Consider the following 17,288-nt stretch of genomic DNA (forward strand, 5'->3'; position numbering starts at 1 on the left):
AGGCACCCTGTGGATTTGTTTTTCTAGTTTAATTTTGGAGCACACTATTCCTACCTAAAAAAATCTTTGGAAGTGAACATCTAAATTTGCCCCATCCCCTATAATGCTTCTCTAGTGGCCTTGCCCATCTCAGTAAATGCCATCTCCATTATTCAGTTGCATGGGCCAAAAAAAAACTTACAGTCGTCAGATCCCTTTTTTCCTTACACTCAACACCCACTATATCAGCAAGCCTTGTCAGCCTAGTCTTCAAAATATGGCCAAAATCCAATCACATCTCAGATCTCCTAGGCCACTGCTCTAATCCAAAGCCCCACCATCTTTGGCTTGGATTACTGCCATAGCCTACGTACTAATTTCTCTGCCTTTGTGCCCCTAGAGTCTTTCCTCAACATAAACATAAATCAAATCATGAAAACTCTCCTTGGCTTCTTATTTCACTTAGTAAAAGCCAATGTCCTTATTGAAACCTACAAGGCTATTCTTTCCCCACCTCCCCTTTCATTCTGACCTCATCTCCTACCATTTCCTCCCCACTCTCTCTGCTTCAGTCATACTAGCTTCCTTCCTTTTCCTCAACCATAGCAGCCATACACCTGCCTCAGGGCCTTTGTACCTGCTGTCTCCTCAGCTTGTAAAGCTTTCCTTATGGCTTACCCCATTACTTCCTTCAAGTCTCTCTTCTATGCTCTCTCTAGTGGTAAGACTGTATCATTCAAAATGGCACTTCCTTCCCGTCTCTTCCTACTCCCAACATTCTCTGGACTCCTCTAGGTCCTATTTTTCTCTTCAGCACCAATCTGACATTCTCAATATTTACTTATTTGGTTATCCTATATAATAAAAGGATAATATGCAAATTAACCCTAATGGCAGAATGACTGGAACGACTGGTCGTTGTGACAGGCGCTGACCACCAGGGGGAAGATGCTCAATGCAGGAGCTGTCCCCTGGTGGTCAGTGTGCTCCCACAGGGGGAGCTCTGCTCAGTCACAAGCCGGCTGACAGCTGTGAGCACAGTGGTGGTGGCAGGAGCCTCTCCTGCCTCCGTGGCAGTTCTAAGGATGTCTGACTGCAGCTTAGGCCGCTCTACGCAGGGAGTGGGCCTAAGCCATCAGTCGGACTTCCCCCAAGGGCTCCTGGGCTGCAGAGGAAGTCTGACTGCCAGCTTAGGTCCATTCCCCCAGGGAGTGGGCCTAAGCCATCAGGTGTACATCCCCCAAGTGGTCCCGGACTGTAAGAGGGCACAGGCTGGGCTGAGGGACCCCCCAAGTACATGAATTTTTGTGCACCGGGCCTCTAGTTTACTATAAACTCCATGAGGGCAGAGACCATCTCCACTGCTTACTGTTCTAGCCTCAGCTCTAAGAATAGGCCCAACACATACCAGGTACTCAGTACCTATTTGTTATACACATTAACTTGAAGATGTCCTCCTTGTGAGTTCTGGACCTGAGACTGAGGGCAGAGATGGAAGAGCCATTTTCTAGATACTTACCTTCTGCCTGAGCTACAAACTCCAGTGTGTCCACCTGGGCCCCGTCCTCTTTCTGGAGATTGTAGATTGCACTGGCAGAATACTGCTCCACTTCTCCCGTAGGCTGCAGTTCCAGTTCATATCTAAAGATGCTATAATGCATAGAGAATGGTGTTAGAGCTTTCCATGACGATGAGAACATCAACAAAGCAACTTAGCCTCAATAGCAACAAAAACATGGTCCTTTTTTAAACATTGACTCTTCTCCTTCACTAGTGATGAGCTTTATGGTCCCTTTCAGTCCCTCCAGGAGCCCAAGGCAAGGACAAAGCCCAGGATTCCCAGGGTTTCTGGACAAGTAGAACAGCAGGAGTTGCTGGTTGTGTCAGCAAAGCTGAGACCAAGCAGTGGAAGTGGGGTAGGGGTTTGAAGACAAGTTGCTTTTAAGCAAGGCGAGGGCTTTGGACAACAATGGGCTCCAGAAAAGGCCGCCCCAATGTATCTGGAGGCTCAGAAACACAGAGTTAGAAGCAAATTGGAATCTGTGCTGTGATGCCCTCATCTAATGCATAAGGAAAAAGAGGGGGCACCTTCCACAAAGAGATGCTTTTACTACTTATTTATAAATTTATTTATTTAATCCTCACCCAAGGAGTGAGGATATTTTTTCTATTGATTTTTTTTTAGTTAGAGTGGAAGGAGAGAGAGAGAGAGAGAGAGAGAGAGAGAGAGAGAGAGAGAGAGACGGGGGGGGGGGGGGGAGAGGAAACATCAATATGATGGAGACATATCCATTGGTGGCCTTCCACTTGTGCGTTGACTGGGAATTGAACCAGCCATCCTCCAGTTCGCAGGCCGATGTTCCAACTACTGACCACATTGGCCAGGGCCAAAGAGATGCTTTTAAAGAAGTGTTTCTCAATGGCAATGGGTGTAGGTCCCTCAGGGGAGTATGAGAAAATCAACTTGGCTATTTATTTTTTGAGCTAAGACTTCCCTCAGTGGTCATGACTCCTCACCTTCCAATACTGCCACTCCCTTCCCTCCTATGGAAGAACCCAGTCCTAGACTCAAAGTTTAGGCAGGAGTTTGTGTATCCTTCAGGTGTGCTGGGTAGAGGATCACTGTTTTAAATAATTAATAGATGGTGCAAATCCCTGAGGCTTGTGAAACAGGCCTACAATACACAATATTTTTTTCCATTGCCCTGCTAGGTGTCCATAATGTAGAAGGTAAGCAGATGCTGGGCAGGACATTGAGCATGGCTGACCTGGTGTCTCCGATCAGAGGAGAGTAAGAACTGGTGTTGGAGTAAGTGCCCGTGGTGCAATAGTTCAGGCCAGTAAAGAAAGGCTTGCAAGTTGACCAGGAATTCCTGTTCTCCGTTAGAGGTGGAGTCAATTCCGTTTTGATGGTAGAGACCAAATGCATTGTGTTACTAGTGAAGAAAGAAAAATCCCGAGTTATCTCCAAGTCATGAATCAAAATGAACATCGCTGATTCTCAAAGCGCAAATGCCCCCTTATCTTGTCCTTTATATCCCTCCTGTCTAAACCCACCTCAAATTCTTTGATTTACTCTGAAACAAATCATAGTAAGAAGAACATCAACAAGGCTAACAATCACAGTGGCTCTATGTTTCACTTGTTATCTGCAATCCCCACAACAGCAGGCATGAGGACCCTAATTTTACACAGAAAACAGAGGCTCAGAGATGTTAAATAACCATCGCTGGGACCTGACCTCAGGTGTGTCCCTTCCTTCTTGTGATGCAGGGCAAGAAGTGCCCTGTATCTCTTTCATCTGAAACCTCAGTCTCTACTGGCTTTTTTCCATCTGCATTAAACGCGCGCGCGCGCGCGCACACACACACACACACACACACACACACACACACACACACACACACGCTCCCAAGGATGATTTCTCTAGAGCTAGTGTTTTTTCATTCTCAAAACAAACAAATGAATAACAAAAAAAATCACAACCTAATAACAACTAGTTAATCAGTAGGTCTTTAGTCTCTATTTAGTAAAATGTGGAAGGTTGGGGAAATTGTAATTCTTTAGTGAGTCTAGGTTAGGTTGAAAATAGGTAATCCAGTACCTTCTCTCCCTCTGTCACCACAGATCCACTGGGGCCAGAATTATCTCAATTAACTGTCTGGCCTGGCCAAGTCCTGCAGGTACAGACTCGATTCTCTTTCAAACTGGCTAGTCAGAATTAACTGAAAGAATTACCTGACACTGAACAGCTTGACTGGCCTCTTTGGAGCTGGAATGCTGAACTTCAGATGCCCCAAGTTGAGGCCAACTCGGGCCTCCAAGCCTGTCTCATGGAAGAGGTTCGTGTTCATTTGGACCCCATTCCTAGCAAAGTCTGGAATTACGATGCCCATATTCGTCACAAACTCCACAGACACGGAGGGCTTTGTCACCAGTTCCATCTGCATCTTCTGTAAGTCAGAAAATGACCTGTTCAGCTTAGTCCCATGCCATCAGATCCAGCCCTCTCCCCATCCCTGGGCAAATATTTATGGATAGATCACACCTCAGCAAACATTACTGTGATTTGTTTGAAGGAAGAAAGCCAAGTTATCCATTCTCTATTATCCAGACAACTCTGATACCCAGGACGAGAAAGTGCCGAAGTTAACTTTAAGCATTAAGATAAAAAGATGACAGGAATCCTCATGTGTTGAGAGAATAGCTGAATTCTCATGTGACCACCATGCCCCATGGCAGCTAGCGAGGTGGAACCCTAAAGTTTTTCATAAACATGAATGTGGTGATTACACTGATGAGGCACTTCACCTTGAACTGGAAACACATTTGAAAGTTGCACAAGGGCACCACCCCAGTAGGAAAGGAACAACCGGAGGAATCAGAAGGTGAACAGACTCTTACATTCTTGACTTCCAGTTTCACCCCAGCCTGGATTCCAGGAGCAAGGACTCCAGAGGAGGACACTTGCAGTGGTAACCCAAGTCCAGTGGGGAGTTCAAAGGCATTGTCCATGAAGATGTAGTGAAGAAATAAGTCATTCTTTGAACCTTTCTTTAGGGCCTCTGTGACCTGTAGACCCAACAGGGGAGAACCACAAAACGTCAGCCTCCTTGAAGTGGGCTTTGTGAAATGCTCCCTCCCATTAGACAATAATTCTTCTTCTTTACCAGAAAGGAAGGACCTAGCATAGATTAGCTGAATAGTATAATAAGTAAACATGAATGATTATTGATTTCAACACATTGGGATATAAAATATTGCCCTGGATAGATATCATATCATTTTCAACTGATGATTCAGAAGGCATTTAAGACTTTGCTGGGCCTCAGAGCTTTTGGGATTGAAGTCTCACTGTCTGGCACAGCTTCATTCTGTTTTTTTTGGAGTCTACGTGTAAATGAAGATTTACTCAAAGTACAATATGTTATGATAAAATGAATTTAAAAACCACTAATTTTTTGAAACTGAGTTATTGAGATGACGTACATATTAGTATGCATTGGCTTTTGTTTTTTAAGACATAGCTAGAAAATAACTTGAGATGTTTTCTTAAAGCAAACTATTTATTAAATCCTAGGGAGTAAATGTCCATATTTTCTCCCTTCTTAATAAATTAATAAAAACTATAGCTCACATTTAGCTAATAGATGACAGTTTTCCAAATATGTTCTTTCATCATTTCAATATGAAAATAAACCTGTAGCATTGTTTTCCAGATGAACGAATGAATGGTCTTAAGAGATACAACTAACAGTTTAATTTCTAAATGTTACCAATTCCCTGTGATCCAAGAATCTTCTTCACTGAACATCAAGGCAAACCTTTGAAGGAAGCTCACGCACTTTTGCTGGCTAGAATCTGCAGGGAGATCTAAAAAGAGCACAGGCTAATCTCATCACCCGTGGTGGGGCCTGACCCACTTACCATGTGGGGGATCCCCCTCAGAGTACGGACACCATTCAGGAGCAGCCTTCCCAGGAGCTGGAGGTCGTCGAGCCTGACAAAGCCAAGCTCCTCTCCTAAGATGCGGAAGTAGGCTCTGGCTTCTGGGAATTCTTTGGATTTCAAGTCCTTGATCAGCTTCTCAACATTAAGCATAATTCCTTTGACCATGTCCTAGGATTTTAACAACAACATATCTAGTGAGATGTCAGAGCTGTCAAACACCTTTAGGTTTCTGACATGGGCCTGTCTGCTGACCACAAAGGACCTGAATACAGTCAGGGTCGGGTACAGGGCAGACAATGGAATCAGGCTCTCGCCTCTTATGTGAAGGATAAAGAGCTTCTCCAAATTGAGATGAAAAAAAACTGAGGTCTTGTCAAGGACAGTCAGTGGTGCTTCCCCACTGTTCTTACCTTGAATAATGAAAGCATAGTAAGAGGGATCTCTACTCTCCAGGATGCTAGGATCCCTATGGCTCCCCAGGATGAGCAGATCCTCTAACTCCCCCCCCCCCCTCCCCGGCTTATGCGCTCTCTCCTTTGTCTAGGGAAGAATAGTAGGCAGGGGCTTCTTGGGAAAATGAGCTGCCAAATAAATTGGCCCAAAGCTTAAAAAACACCTGATACTTGACAAGTCTTTCTTAGCAATGAGAATTCCATAGACTGATGCTTAGACATTGAGAGAGAAAAGAGTGACTGACAGACTCAAAATAGATCAAGGACCCTCAGCCTCAAGTGGAGGTAAGTAGATTAGAAGATGGAGGCGGGGCTACCTGTGAGCACCTAGGAGTAAATGACTTCCCTGCTTCTCAAATGGAAATGTGTATGCAAGTTACCTGGGGATCCTATTAAATTGCAGGCTCGGATTCAGTAGATCGCAGTGGGGCTTGGGAACCTGCATTTCTAACAAACTTTGATTTGATGCCAGTGACTGGACCACACTCTGGGTAGCAAAAAGTTAAAGACTAAGAAGCTCCAGATTATACAATCTATTTTCTACTCCGTCAGTGGGGGCTTTTGCTAGCTTCAATGTGAATTTTGCTTTCATTAAGCTATTGCACTGATGTGAGTGAGAGCCAAAGAAAGAAGTGAATAATAATGAAAATATGAATTTAAAAATTATTCATAGATCTGCTTATTGAATAATCAATATCAGAGCCAGGCACTCTGCTTAACTTTTTACATACTTTATCGAATTTAGTCTTTAAATAACCTTGTGAGGTATGGGTTATTATTAGCACTCTGGAGATGCAGAAACAGACAGACATAATATCAAGCAGCATGCCCAGGGTTGCATAGCTTGAAGACAGTGAGGTAAGAATTCAAACCCATGCCCCAGAGTTCACACTCTTAGTCAATAGGCTTCCGGGCCTCTAAAAAGTCTGGTTCCTGGGCACTCTATATCGCCAGGAGGCCCATAACGGCAGCAAAAGATACTGGTTCTTACTTTCATAGGACTGATTAATAAAAGTCATAGTTGTCACTTCAGTTAAATAGTTCTTTGGTTGCTTCCAGGCTTAGAAAAAGAATGTTTTTGCCCTGAGACCCAAAGCTTTCCTTAAGAGGATTCTTAACAAACACATACCTGCTCACGTTTATCATCTTTGGTGTAGCCAAAGTGGTCCACCAGGACCTCAGAGACACGATCAGGAACTTTACCATCAACCCAGTACAGAGCCTTGTTGACACTGTCTGGGAAAAATCCTTGCTTCCCAAAGAAAGCTTCCAGGGTTGGCTCAAACCCTTTTCCTTCCAAACCAAGCTGAGAAAGAAAACCAGGGAAGAAAATGCTATCAGGTTTCCTTGTTGCATTTCCACCTCTCATTTCCCTCTTTGGTGAATACCGTAAGATAGGAACTGAACTTAGCTGAATTCAACGCCTCAGGAGTTGAATTATTTAAATCTTAGTAGAACCTTGAAAGACGGAACTTACTACAGTGCCCTTTTCCAGAAGAGGCAGCTAAGGTTTAGAGAGAACAAATAATTAAATCAAAGGTTCAGAGTTGGGAGGTCTGTCTGACAGCACACCTCATGTACTCCATTGGATTTTGGGTCTAAGGTCTTTTCTGGGACTTCTGCATTTCCATTCACAATCAGAAGTCATGATTCAGATGACCCCTAGCAGAGAGGCAGGGAGGTGGGAAGAAAAAGGCCTCAAAGTGATCATTCTTGTTCTTCTCCTATTGGCTCATGATCTCTTGACTTTGTATTTATGGTGGAGAACACGATGGGTTAGAAAACATGACTCTTCTCAGTCTCACACTTACCTCGAACAGGTCAGCTGATTCAAATCCAAAGACAGCAAGGGTCGTTTTCAGCATACTTTCTTTAGGCAGGTAATTATTTGGATCAAATATAAGATTACCTTCAATTTTGGCTGAGAATGGGGTAAGGGATGGAAGAGAAACAGATTTGGAAAAGTGGTAGTTCCGGGAAAATTTTCTGAAGTCCATGACGGTTGGAAGTTGAGAGTCTTTCAGAGCTTCTTTCACTAACTCTTTCAGACTAGATGAAAAGAAGGAGTATATTTTGAGCCGACACATCATGTAACTTATGCATTGTCTCTCTCACCCCAAGTAAAGATGGATTTCCAATTGTTACCAAATTCATGAGTTTGCCCCAAGAGTTTGACTCAGGTCTGCTGTACTTTTGAACAAGTGTTGTTTTTTTTTCCAGAAGAAAGAATGCTTTAGAAAGAATAGTCAGTGGCTAAATCCAAATCTAGGTTTGGAATTTCAGCCCTTTGTAACAGGTGGGGGAAAACTACTCGTACTTACCTCTGGACATACAATTCATCTGAGTTTAAGATGTTGGCGATGTGGGAGGCCACAAAGTTCTTCACTTGTTCATTCTGTTCCTCTGGGAGAAGTTGGGTGATTTTGCTAATATCTGACTGAGAAGGGTCCCTCATCAGCATGAGGTAGGCAGCCAGTCGCTTATCCCCTGGAGCGGCACCATCCAGGAAAGTCTGAAGGAGGACTTCCCGGACCTGGAGCCAAAAGAGGAGATTGTTACCACTGTCCTTTGGTTGACACAGAACAAGCCTGGCAAACACTTGGCATGGTTCGTAAGCAATTTATTATGTATAAGCCAAATTTCTCTTTAATAACTCTTCTAATGCTGGTACTGAATCTTCTTGCTAGTGTTTCCCAGAGCAACCAGCTCAAGGAGGGGTTCTCAGAAGACTCCTATTAAATGCATGTCAAATTCAATTTCATTAAAATATGCAAGTTATGGCCAAGTTATGACTTGTTGGAGACTTGCCACTAACTGAAAATAAAGTTGTTTTTAACATAAATTATTTCAATATGAGGGTAAAGGTAGGAAGGGATAGTGAGAGTTGGGGCTAATAAACAAGGTAGAATAAAAGATATGGATCCATTGCCACCTAAGATGGGTGTAGATTGCCTATCCTAGATTGGGGAAAATCAGGTCTATTTTCCTAAGATGAGAGTTTGATCTGGTAGGAGGATAGCATGTAGTGAACATTTCAAACTCTGCATTCTGGAGCAGCAGCAAGGTCAAATATTTCTCTCATGTTCACATACTGCCAGGCAGTCAAGTCAATAGGCTTGTTGAAAATTTACAATTAGAAAGCAGTAGAATGAAGTTCGTAGAATGATGAGATTTAGGCTTGCATTCCAAATCCTTGTCAGTCTGAATAATGTTCAATTTAAGACCTCCTCTGTGGACCTTACCTCGTCTTTATTTTCCATTTTCCGCAGGGCTTGGATAGCAGCCTTCTGAATCAGCAGGGATGGCGCTGTACTTTTGACACATTGCAAGACTGAAGATGTGAGTCTTGGGGTGATCTTCTGGAGGATTCCGCCAATGTTTCCAATGACCTGCATTGAAAAGCAACCAGAGGGAATCAGGATGCAGGAGAAGGAAGAGATGGCCATGAAAAGTGCTTCTGAAATGATGCATATTATACAAAAGATAAAAGTACCCTCAGACTCAAGTAGGTGTGATCTTCGTTCCCAGTGCAGTCATCTTGAATCTGCTCCAACAGGTAATCAGCAATGTCCAGCAGCTCTTGAGTCGCTGTAGGGTGTGTCTTATGATAGCTGCAGAATAAGAGTTAGGACTCAGTAAGCATGACTAGGTTTATCTTAAAATCCAAACTGTGTTTGCTGATTTCTTATTTCAAGTCATTACTCTCAAAAAGACCAGGAGAAAAACAGGAGTGAGCACCAGAGTCTGAAAGTAGAAGAAGGGGTACACTCTTAGTATAGAGATGTGGGTGTTCCTCAGCTCTTACAAAGAGAACCAGGGGAAAACTCACTTGTGGATCACATGACTCAGAGCATAGAAAGTAGCCCGGCTCTGCTGCTCCTTCGCTGTGTTAAAGATCTCCTGCAGCCTCTGGACTGAGGGCCCTGGGATCAGGGCCGCCAAATAGGTCACAACATCTATCAGAAGTGGGTTCGCTTTCTCATTTCTCAGCCACTGGAGGATGTGAGTGTAACACTGGGGCTGTCCGCACTGAATCAGGGCTTGCAAAGTGATGGGGCTGAGGAAGAAAGGACAGAGAAAGTTACATAGGTCTCCTTCAAGGCAGCCAAAATCTCCATGGCCCATGGTATTCCTTCTGCCCTTATTTCCCTTATTCACTGTCCAAATCCACCTTAGTTCAAAATCTAACTCAGGCCCAAGAACCATTATCCCAAGGACCAGGAAATCTTCCCTCTGAGCATTATCCACAGAAGAGGCATCGTGCACCGCATCTGAAAAAGGACCTCTGGTCTTATAACTCAAAGAGCACTGTTACCACTGTCCTTTGGCCAGGACACAGAACATGTCAAGAAAATATCGGCATGGTCTCATCTCAGCCCTCACTTTCTTTGACCTTCACAGCACTAAGAGCCAGTGCCTTGAAATATACAGAAACCACAGTATTACTTTGTTTGCCTGAGTTCTCTCCCCATTAAGAGTCTTCCAAAAGGCCAGACTTCTTTGTCTCTGAAACCTTCCAGGGTAACAGAACAAGGAATGAGAAGATACCCATCAAAATGTGGGAAATATTTCCTTCTTATTTAAAAACACACACATATCTTAGATGCAACATGTGTATGTGTGTGTTCCCCATGGAACTCTAGGCAGCTTAGCTGCTATTTCTCTATCCAGCAAACATGAACTGATCGACTAATTGACTAGCTGGGTCAATATTTCAATGGTCCCTGAGATTCTCTGTTTGGCCAAGGTTCAGCACTGCCATAGCTGTATAAGGTGTATGAAAGACTGAGCTGCCACCATTGAAGAAATACCTGGACACCTCGACCAGCTTTGGCAAGAGGGATGCGACTGCCTCGTTGTTGAGGCCTCGCAACTCAGTGACCAGTTTACTGAAGAGCTTAGCTCTCTGGGCGTTCTGCTCGGAGACATGCAGTTTTTGAAGTTCCTGGAGGGTCTTGACAATGGCCTCGGCCTGCTTTGGCGGTGATGTGGACTTGGTGGTCTCAAAGGTAAGACCCACCTCCTCGGTACCTGGAAGGAGGAAAGTGTCAAAGGAACCCTTGCTTACTTCTACAGCTCAATCCTATCTAGGTCTACTGGAAACTGGGGATCAGTGGGGTTTCAGCAAAGCGGAGAAGAAAAGAAAACTATCCTGTATCGGTGCCTACTATGTATCTGGCTCTGTGCTAGGCATGGGACTTCAAAGTTTTCACTGAGTCATCACACCATCCCTGTGAGTGAGTATTACTCCTCACCTTAAAGATAAGGGAACTAAGATCCATACTGAAGTGTCTTGCCTTGTCCAAGCTCTCTCTGGGTATAAAAGGCAGAGCTGAAATTGAATCCAGGCTTATTTTAATGTGGTATCAGATGACCTCTCTGCCCACAAGAACCCCTGAGTAGGTGCTGCTGCTAATATGGCTACAGCTAAGGCGAGAGCTGAGGCTCACCCATCATTTCTTCCAGTTGAAGCTAACAGCATCTTTTTAGGGAGGGGAGGACCCTTTTGTGTCCCTTCCAGTATTCTGCTCTGACCTGCTAGGGAGGATGTGTGTGTGTGTGTGTGTGTGTGTGTGTGTGTGTGTGTGTGTGTTAATTCAGCATGGAAATGTGTATTGGAAAGAGTCCTGGCTTAGATTAAACATAGGAGCTCATTTTGTATCCCCTCTAATATTCTATGACCTCGAATATATCACTAACCCCTCTGTGTGCCATTTCCCTTCTGCAGAAGGAGTGTAGAAGCACACATTGTTACCACCTGACATCACAGGTTGCCGAGAACAATGAAGTAATGCATAAGACAGATTTAAATACAAGACAAATGCAGGGCTAGAGTTGGGCCGGAGATTTCTGAAGTCCCTACCAGCTCCAAAGACTGATTCCTGATTTCGAAGACCCTCTGCCACTTGCCCCAGGTTCAAGGCCTTATCACGGGGTGTATGAGGTTGTCAGATCTACGAAAGTTAGACTTAGGAGGCCAGTTGCCTACTTGCAAAAGCCTAGGTAGCTTTGGGAAACTTCTCCCTTTCCTGAATGTCATTGTCACTCTGACGTTCTCAGATGAACATGCTTTCTCACTAGAGTAGCCCCCAGCTAGAACACCAGAGCCCACTTACCTCTTTAGTCAGCAGAAGTTTCCTGGGCTGCAGCAAAGAGCTAAGCTATGACAGGTGGACCATGTTGGGAAGATTCCCCAGCCCCGGCAAACATGCGGGTATAAAATCTTACCTTCATCAAAGAAGCGGCTGTTGATCTTAGGTGTGTCTTCAAGTTTCAAAGTCTGTGTAACCAGTGCCATCATCCCATACTTGTTCCTGGAAATAAAGGAAGGGCAGCAGGTAACAAGGGATGGCTTGCTCCCCAGAGCAACTTTTCATGTTGAATATTACCCCTGTCTCCACTTCTACCTAAGTCCTGCCCACCTTTCAAACCATAGTTAAATTCAAGCATCCTGACCTTCCTAATAAACAGCACCCACCTCCTCCTGGTCACACTAGATATCCTTCCATCGTAGGACATATGCATCTTATACCTTCAACCAGTTTGGAGTGTCTGGAGAGTCAAGGACTAAGTCTGTGCCTCAAAAATTCCTTGGTATCTCCCACCACACAGTGCCAAGAATGTAAGTTATTCAATAAACATTAGTTGATTGATCAGTTTTCAAATTGGAGTTGGATACATAGGTCTCCAGTCTAAATTCCAAATCCTCCACAAAGTCTTTCTAACCAGGGCAGCCTGCAATGATCCTGGATTTTCCTGACCTATAACCCTCAAAGTCTGGGTCTCAGGTATCCTTTGTTGGTCTCAAATTGTTTTGCAAAATGTCTAAGATTTTTCCTAACAAATCAACTGTTAGCTTGAAAAGGTGTCAGGGATGGGCTCTGCTTTGTACCTCTTCACAGCCCAGCCTGGAACAGGGAAGCTGAGACGCATTCAGCTCACACTGACCCCAACACTGATAAACCAGGGGTGCAGCAGGTGACCTACTTGTGGGATAAAGGCAGGAACAGGTGTTGTTCCTGGCAGGTGGCTTCTGACACATGCTTCCTCTTGGGGTCCAGGGTGTACTGGCAAGACTGGCTGCTGCTGATCTGAGTTGACAAGGGTTGGGTCTGTGAATGAGATGAGGAAAAAAAATTTTTGATCAGTCCCTGGGGCTTGAACCTGAGTCTTCTGCCACAGGCATTTACCTTCAAGGAAGAAGGGGTCGGGTGGAGAGAGAGTGGGAATTCTGTACCATTAGACAAACTTGGTTGAAGAAGAGAACTTGGCACTTGACATTTAGACAAGGGGATGAATAACTTGGCATACTCAAAGCTGAGTCAAGCTAAAGACTCTTCTTATTCTGCCCCATTGGACATCTCATCCTACACAAAGGATATACAGCCTGGCATCCTACACATACCTGCCCCACCACACATCAGTACTTCACACACTACTGCTCCCCATGTTCCCTTTGCCTGGAAGCCCATCCTTGTGTCTCTCTTCCATTGATACATCCTTTGTATCTTTTAGTCTCATGCTCCACATCCTCTGTGAAACTGAGCTAGATGTTCACCCATCATTTCTCCTAACAGGTTTTACCAGCTGCTTTGCCCAAAGAGCTAGGTGACTAGTGCTTTCCCCTTTTTGGTCAGGCCTAGGACTGCTTGTCTGACCTGTTCAGTTCATCGCTGTATCATCTTTGTCCTCTGTTGATATGTGTATGAACCATATTCCTGCATTAGACTGAAAACACCTTGAGGACAAGGTCCACATTCACCTGCCACTGACCCTCCCTCTGTGCTGCCCAGAGTGGGGCTGAGCACACAGTAGCTGCTTAGGAAAAAAACAACAGACACCAGTGCACTGGCCTTTTTTTGGCTGTGGCCCTGTGGTCACCAGACTGCCTGTTTTCTGGTCCAAGGACAGTGACCAGAGCATTGCCAGGCATGGCGTGATTGCTCAAGTCCTTCGTGTTTACTGAGTTAAGCTGTGATTCATGTCCAGGAGATATTCTAAGCATTAGGTAAGCTCAGGTAATGAGGTGATACATGACCTTTGTTAAGAATAATCAGAGGTTAGTACCGAGGGCGTGTCCCAGGCAGGAGACAGAGGGGCCATCCATGGATCAGGGTCATACATGGAATGGAAAGACAGGACCCTGGAGTGCTCTCAGCCATGCCACTCCATGGGAGTTAGGGGGAGAGAAGAGCAGACCCCAGGTCTTGGGACTTTCTTGGAGGCTAGAGGCTTAGCGCTGCGGACATCCAGCCCTGGCACAGGAAGGAACAGTATGTGGCTTGCTCGCCTACACTGGGTCTTGGCGCCTTCTCAGAGATGGCCAGCCATTATTCTCAAGTGATGGCAGAAGATTTAGTGCCAATGGCAGAATGACAGCAAAAAGGACAGAGGTCAGGATTGGAAGTCAGAAACCCAATTCTAGTGCTGGATCAACTCATAACAGGCCATATGGCCTTGGGAATCCCTTCCCTTATGTGGTCCTCAATTTCCCACTGTAGTCTATAAGAAGAGGAGGCTGGGCAAGTCCTTCTCTGAGATCCCTACTAGCTCTACATTCCAGAAGTTTACTAACAAAGAGGATAGTGTGAGTAGCAATGGTGATGTGAGACTTACCAGGCCTTTGATCAAAGCCAGTGGGCTCACTCCTGTGCTAACGGGCTTGAAGTGGTCACACTTCTCCAGGTTTCTTTCGATGGATATTTCTGTTGCCACGTTTCCCTTCCTCGTTTTCACGGTAAAGTCACTGGAACAGTTTCCATACACGGTATCCTATGGGAGCAGAAGATACAACAGGCAAATTCAACGTGGGAAAACATTCTTAGGTGCTTTGGAAAGGACTGGGAAAGGAGCCGGAAGAAAAGGTAGGAGCGACATGGATTTGGAGGACCTTCCTCCTCCCAGGCAGAGCGTGGGCATTGCAGGCGCCTGGCCAGCCAGAGGTGTGGTGAGGACACGGGGAAGGGGGTTCTGATTCCAAGGCACAGTGGCCTGGCCGCCTAGGACCCAGCCGACTCCGACTTTATGCTCTGTGCTCTCAGGGCATTTTCTCCTCTGCTCATTAACAACATGTGTTCCGATCTGCCTTGGGTTGTACTGTTCTGGTTCTCCCCCCAGGCCCCAGGAAGGCCTCGGGGAAAGGTCTCCACAGGCTGCAGCTCTGTATTCTCCAACCGTGGTGCAGTCTAGAACCCAGAACCCTGCAAGGGCTCAAAAATGGTCGTGGGACTGAAGGAAATGGAATTCTCTCAGATGGAAACCTTGAATTCTTAAACGAGGCTGGCAACCAGTTCAATCATTTTCCCGTGTTTGCAACACACATAGGCCTCACCGTGCTGCACCTTGTGGGACTAGAACGTAACTGAACAAAGGAGTAGGGTGGCCAGGGCTCCCCAGGACCTGCTGTGACATTAGATCTGCTCGGGACGATCTGACAGTGAGCCCGGAGGACAGGAAAGCCGTGGGCACTGGTGTTTCACACGGACGGAGGGCCTCCTGTGCAACTAGCTGAGTCAACACCCCACTTCATGTGGACAGTGGGACCCAGCTCAGACATGGGGAGATGCGGTCAAAGGGCCATTCTTATAGCTTTCTAAATTCTCACCAGGAACAACACTTGCTTGTCCTCTTCCGTTTCCGAGGGAACCAGGAGGGCGGAAATGATGCCTCTCTTGATGTTCAGGATGTGTTTGGGCTCCTCCTTGTCTGGGTAAAGTAAAACCTGTTTCCCTTCGGGAATGGCCAGCCTGAGCTCGAACCTGTCCGAGAGAGAGAGAGAGAGAGAGAGAGAGAGAGGGAGAGAGAGAGAGAGAGAGAGAGAGAGAGAGAGAGAGAGAGAGAGAGAGAGAGAGGTGTCACAGAAGTGTCCTTTCTACAGCAGGAGCTTGTTGGACATAAGCTGGGTGGCTTTACAGCCTTTTTAACATTTTTTTACTTATTGTTTTTCTTTTTACATCTTTTCTTTAGAAATATATCCCTACCTTTTTTAAAAAGGTATACAAGTATGTGTATGTTATTGGCATTCTTTTATTTCTTTTCCTTTAATGCTGGCTCACCTGTCCCCTCTCTGCTCCACCCTCATCTCTGCTGCCGTCCCTCCCCACTCAGACAGTCCTACATAGACGTGCGGGTGTAAACATCTGCACAGAAAGAGTTCTCGGTTTTGTACAAATGGCATCACACTCTGTACATTTTTCTCAATCTCCCTTTCTTCAATTCTCCTCCACAAAAATCCTTCTGAGTCAGTTGGTAGAGCCCTACCAGATTCTTTCTAAAAAAAATGCAAAACACTGAATTCTATGCTTATATAGAATTATTATTATTATTATTATTATTATTATTATTTTTACTAATAGAGGCCTGATGCACAAAATTTGTGCAAGAATAGGCCTTCCAACCCCTGGCTGCTGGCACCAGCTTTCCTCTGGCACCCGGGACCTGGGCTTCCCTCGAAGCCCCGGTTCGGCCAGAAGGTCTTCCGGAATGACGTCTGGAAGGATGTCCAGTCTAATTAGCATATTATGTTTTTATTATTATAGATTATTATTATTATTCAGACATTACCCTATTTAATGGCATTTACTTTCTCCCTTTCTGGATTTTTTTTACTACCCGAACATCACTGAAATGAACATCCTTATATCTATATCTTCACACATTACTCCTTTTCTTTTCATGGACTGGAGTCCTGCAGTGCAAAACTGCTGTGCCGAAGGCTATCATATTTTTAATTATAATAGATATTGACTAATAGTTCTAATTCCATCAACAATGCACGAAAGTACACTTTTCCTCACAGACCAGCCTGCAACAGGTGCTACATCTGCTTCACATTTCTGTCATCTTATGAGTATAAGGGGATACAGATCCTAGGACATCAGTTGCATTTCCCGACTGCTAGGCCATTTGAGCTTCTTTTCATGCACTTGTTGGACATTCACTCTTGGACATGGTCTCAGGCCATGTCCGAGGCCTTCACTCTCAGGGACTTCCCTTTGGGAGCTTCCTCTTGGGGATTTCAAAGCACCTGCCACTCCTTCTCTAGTTCAGTCAGGAGGAGAAGGAGCACAGGCACGTCTTCCCCAGCTCTTGCTCCCGCAGAAAGTTCCAGACACTGCGAGGCAGGCCTGTGAAGTCTTGAGGTGGTCAAGAGCAGGAGTCCTTTTTGTTTGGAGGAGGGTAAGGACCAACATGTAACTCCTGCTCACTCCCTTCCATCACTGTACCTGCTCCCTCATCTACAGCTAAGTCTCAGATCACACAAGGTGCATTGAAGAGAGACAGCAGCATCAAGGCCTTCTCTGCCGACCGGAAGATGGGCAGGGAGTTTCCATGCTGCTGAAGCCACGAATCTATGACTGCCTGTATTTCCACACTCGCAGGAATTTACAAACGGTGATTGGAAGA

The 17,288-nt window shown here is 45.2% G+C and overlaps 1 protein-coding gene across 1 annotated transcript in view; it reads right to left on the minus strand.

The window, feature by feature from the left end:
* APOB (apolipoprotein B) overlaps positions 1-17,288 on the minus strand; it is a 38,362-nt gene that overhangs the window by 17,217 nt on the left and 3,857 nt on the right. The window contains exons 5-20 of the mRNA XM_079792717.1: positions 15,487-15,640; positions 14,499-14,654; positions 12,870-12,994; positions 12,111-12,196; positions 10,694-10,913; positions 9,712-9,939; positions 9,376-9,493; positions 9,125-9,271; positions 8,204-8,415; positions 7,694-7,931; positions 7,012-7,188; positions 5,407-5,598; positions 4,384-4,551; positions 3,718-3,932; positions 2,748-2,915; positions 1,499-1,629 (exon numbers count right to left, since the gene is read on the minus strand). Coding sequence (XP_079648843.1) covers positions 1,499-1,629; positions 2,748-2,915; positions 3,718-3,932; positions 4,384-4,551; positions 5,407-5,598; positions 7,012-7,188; positions 7,694-7,931; positions 8,204-8,415; positions 9,125-9,271; positions 9,376-9,493; positions 9,712-9,939; positions 10,694-10,913; positions 12,111-12,196; positions 12,870-12,994; positions 14,499-14,654; positions 15,487-15,640 — 2,735 coding nt within the window. The remainder of the gene's footprint in view (positions 1-1,498; positions 1,630-2,747; positions 2,916-3,717; positions 3,933-4,383; positions 4,552-5,406; positions 5,599-7,011; positions 7,189-7,693; positions 7,932-8,203; positions 8,416-9,124; positions 9,272-9,375; positions 9,494-9,711; positions 9,940-10,693; positions 10,914-12,110; positions 12,197-12,869; positions 12,995-14,498; positions 14,655-15,486; positions 15,641-17,288) is intronic.

This window comes from Cnephaeus nilssonii (assembly GCF_951640355.1).
Source record: "Cnephaeus nilssonii genome assembly, chromosome: 15".
NCBI classification, from domain to species: Eukaryota; Metazoa; Chordata; class Mammalia; order Chiroptera; family Vespertilionidae; genus Cnephaeus; species Cnephaeus nilssonii.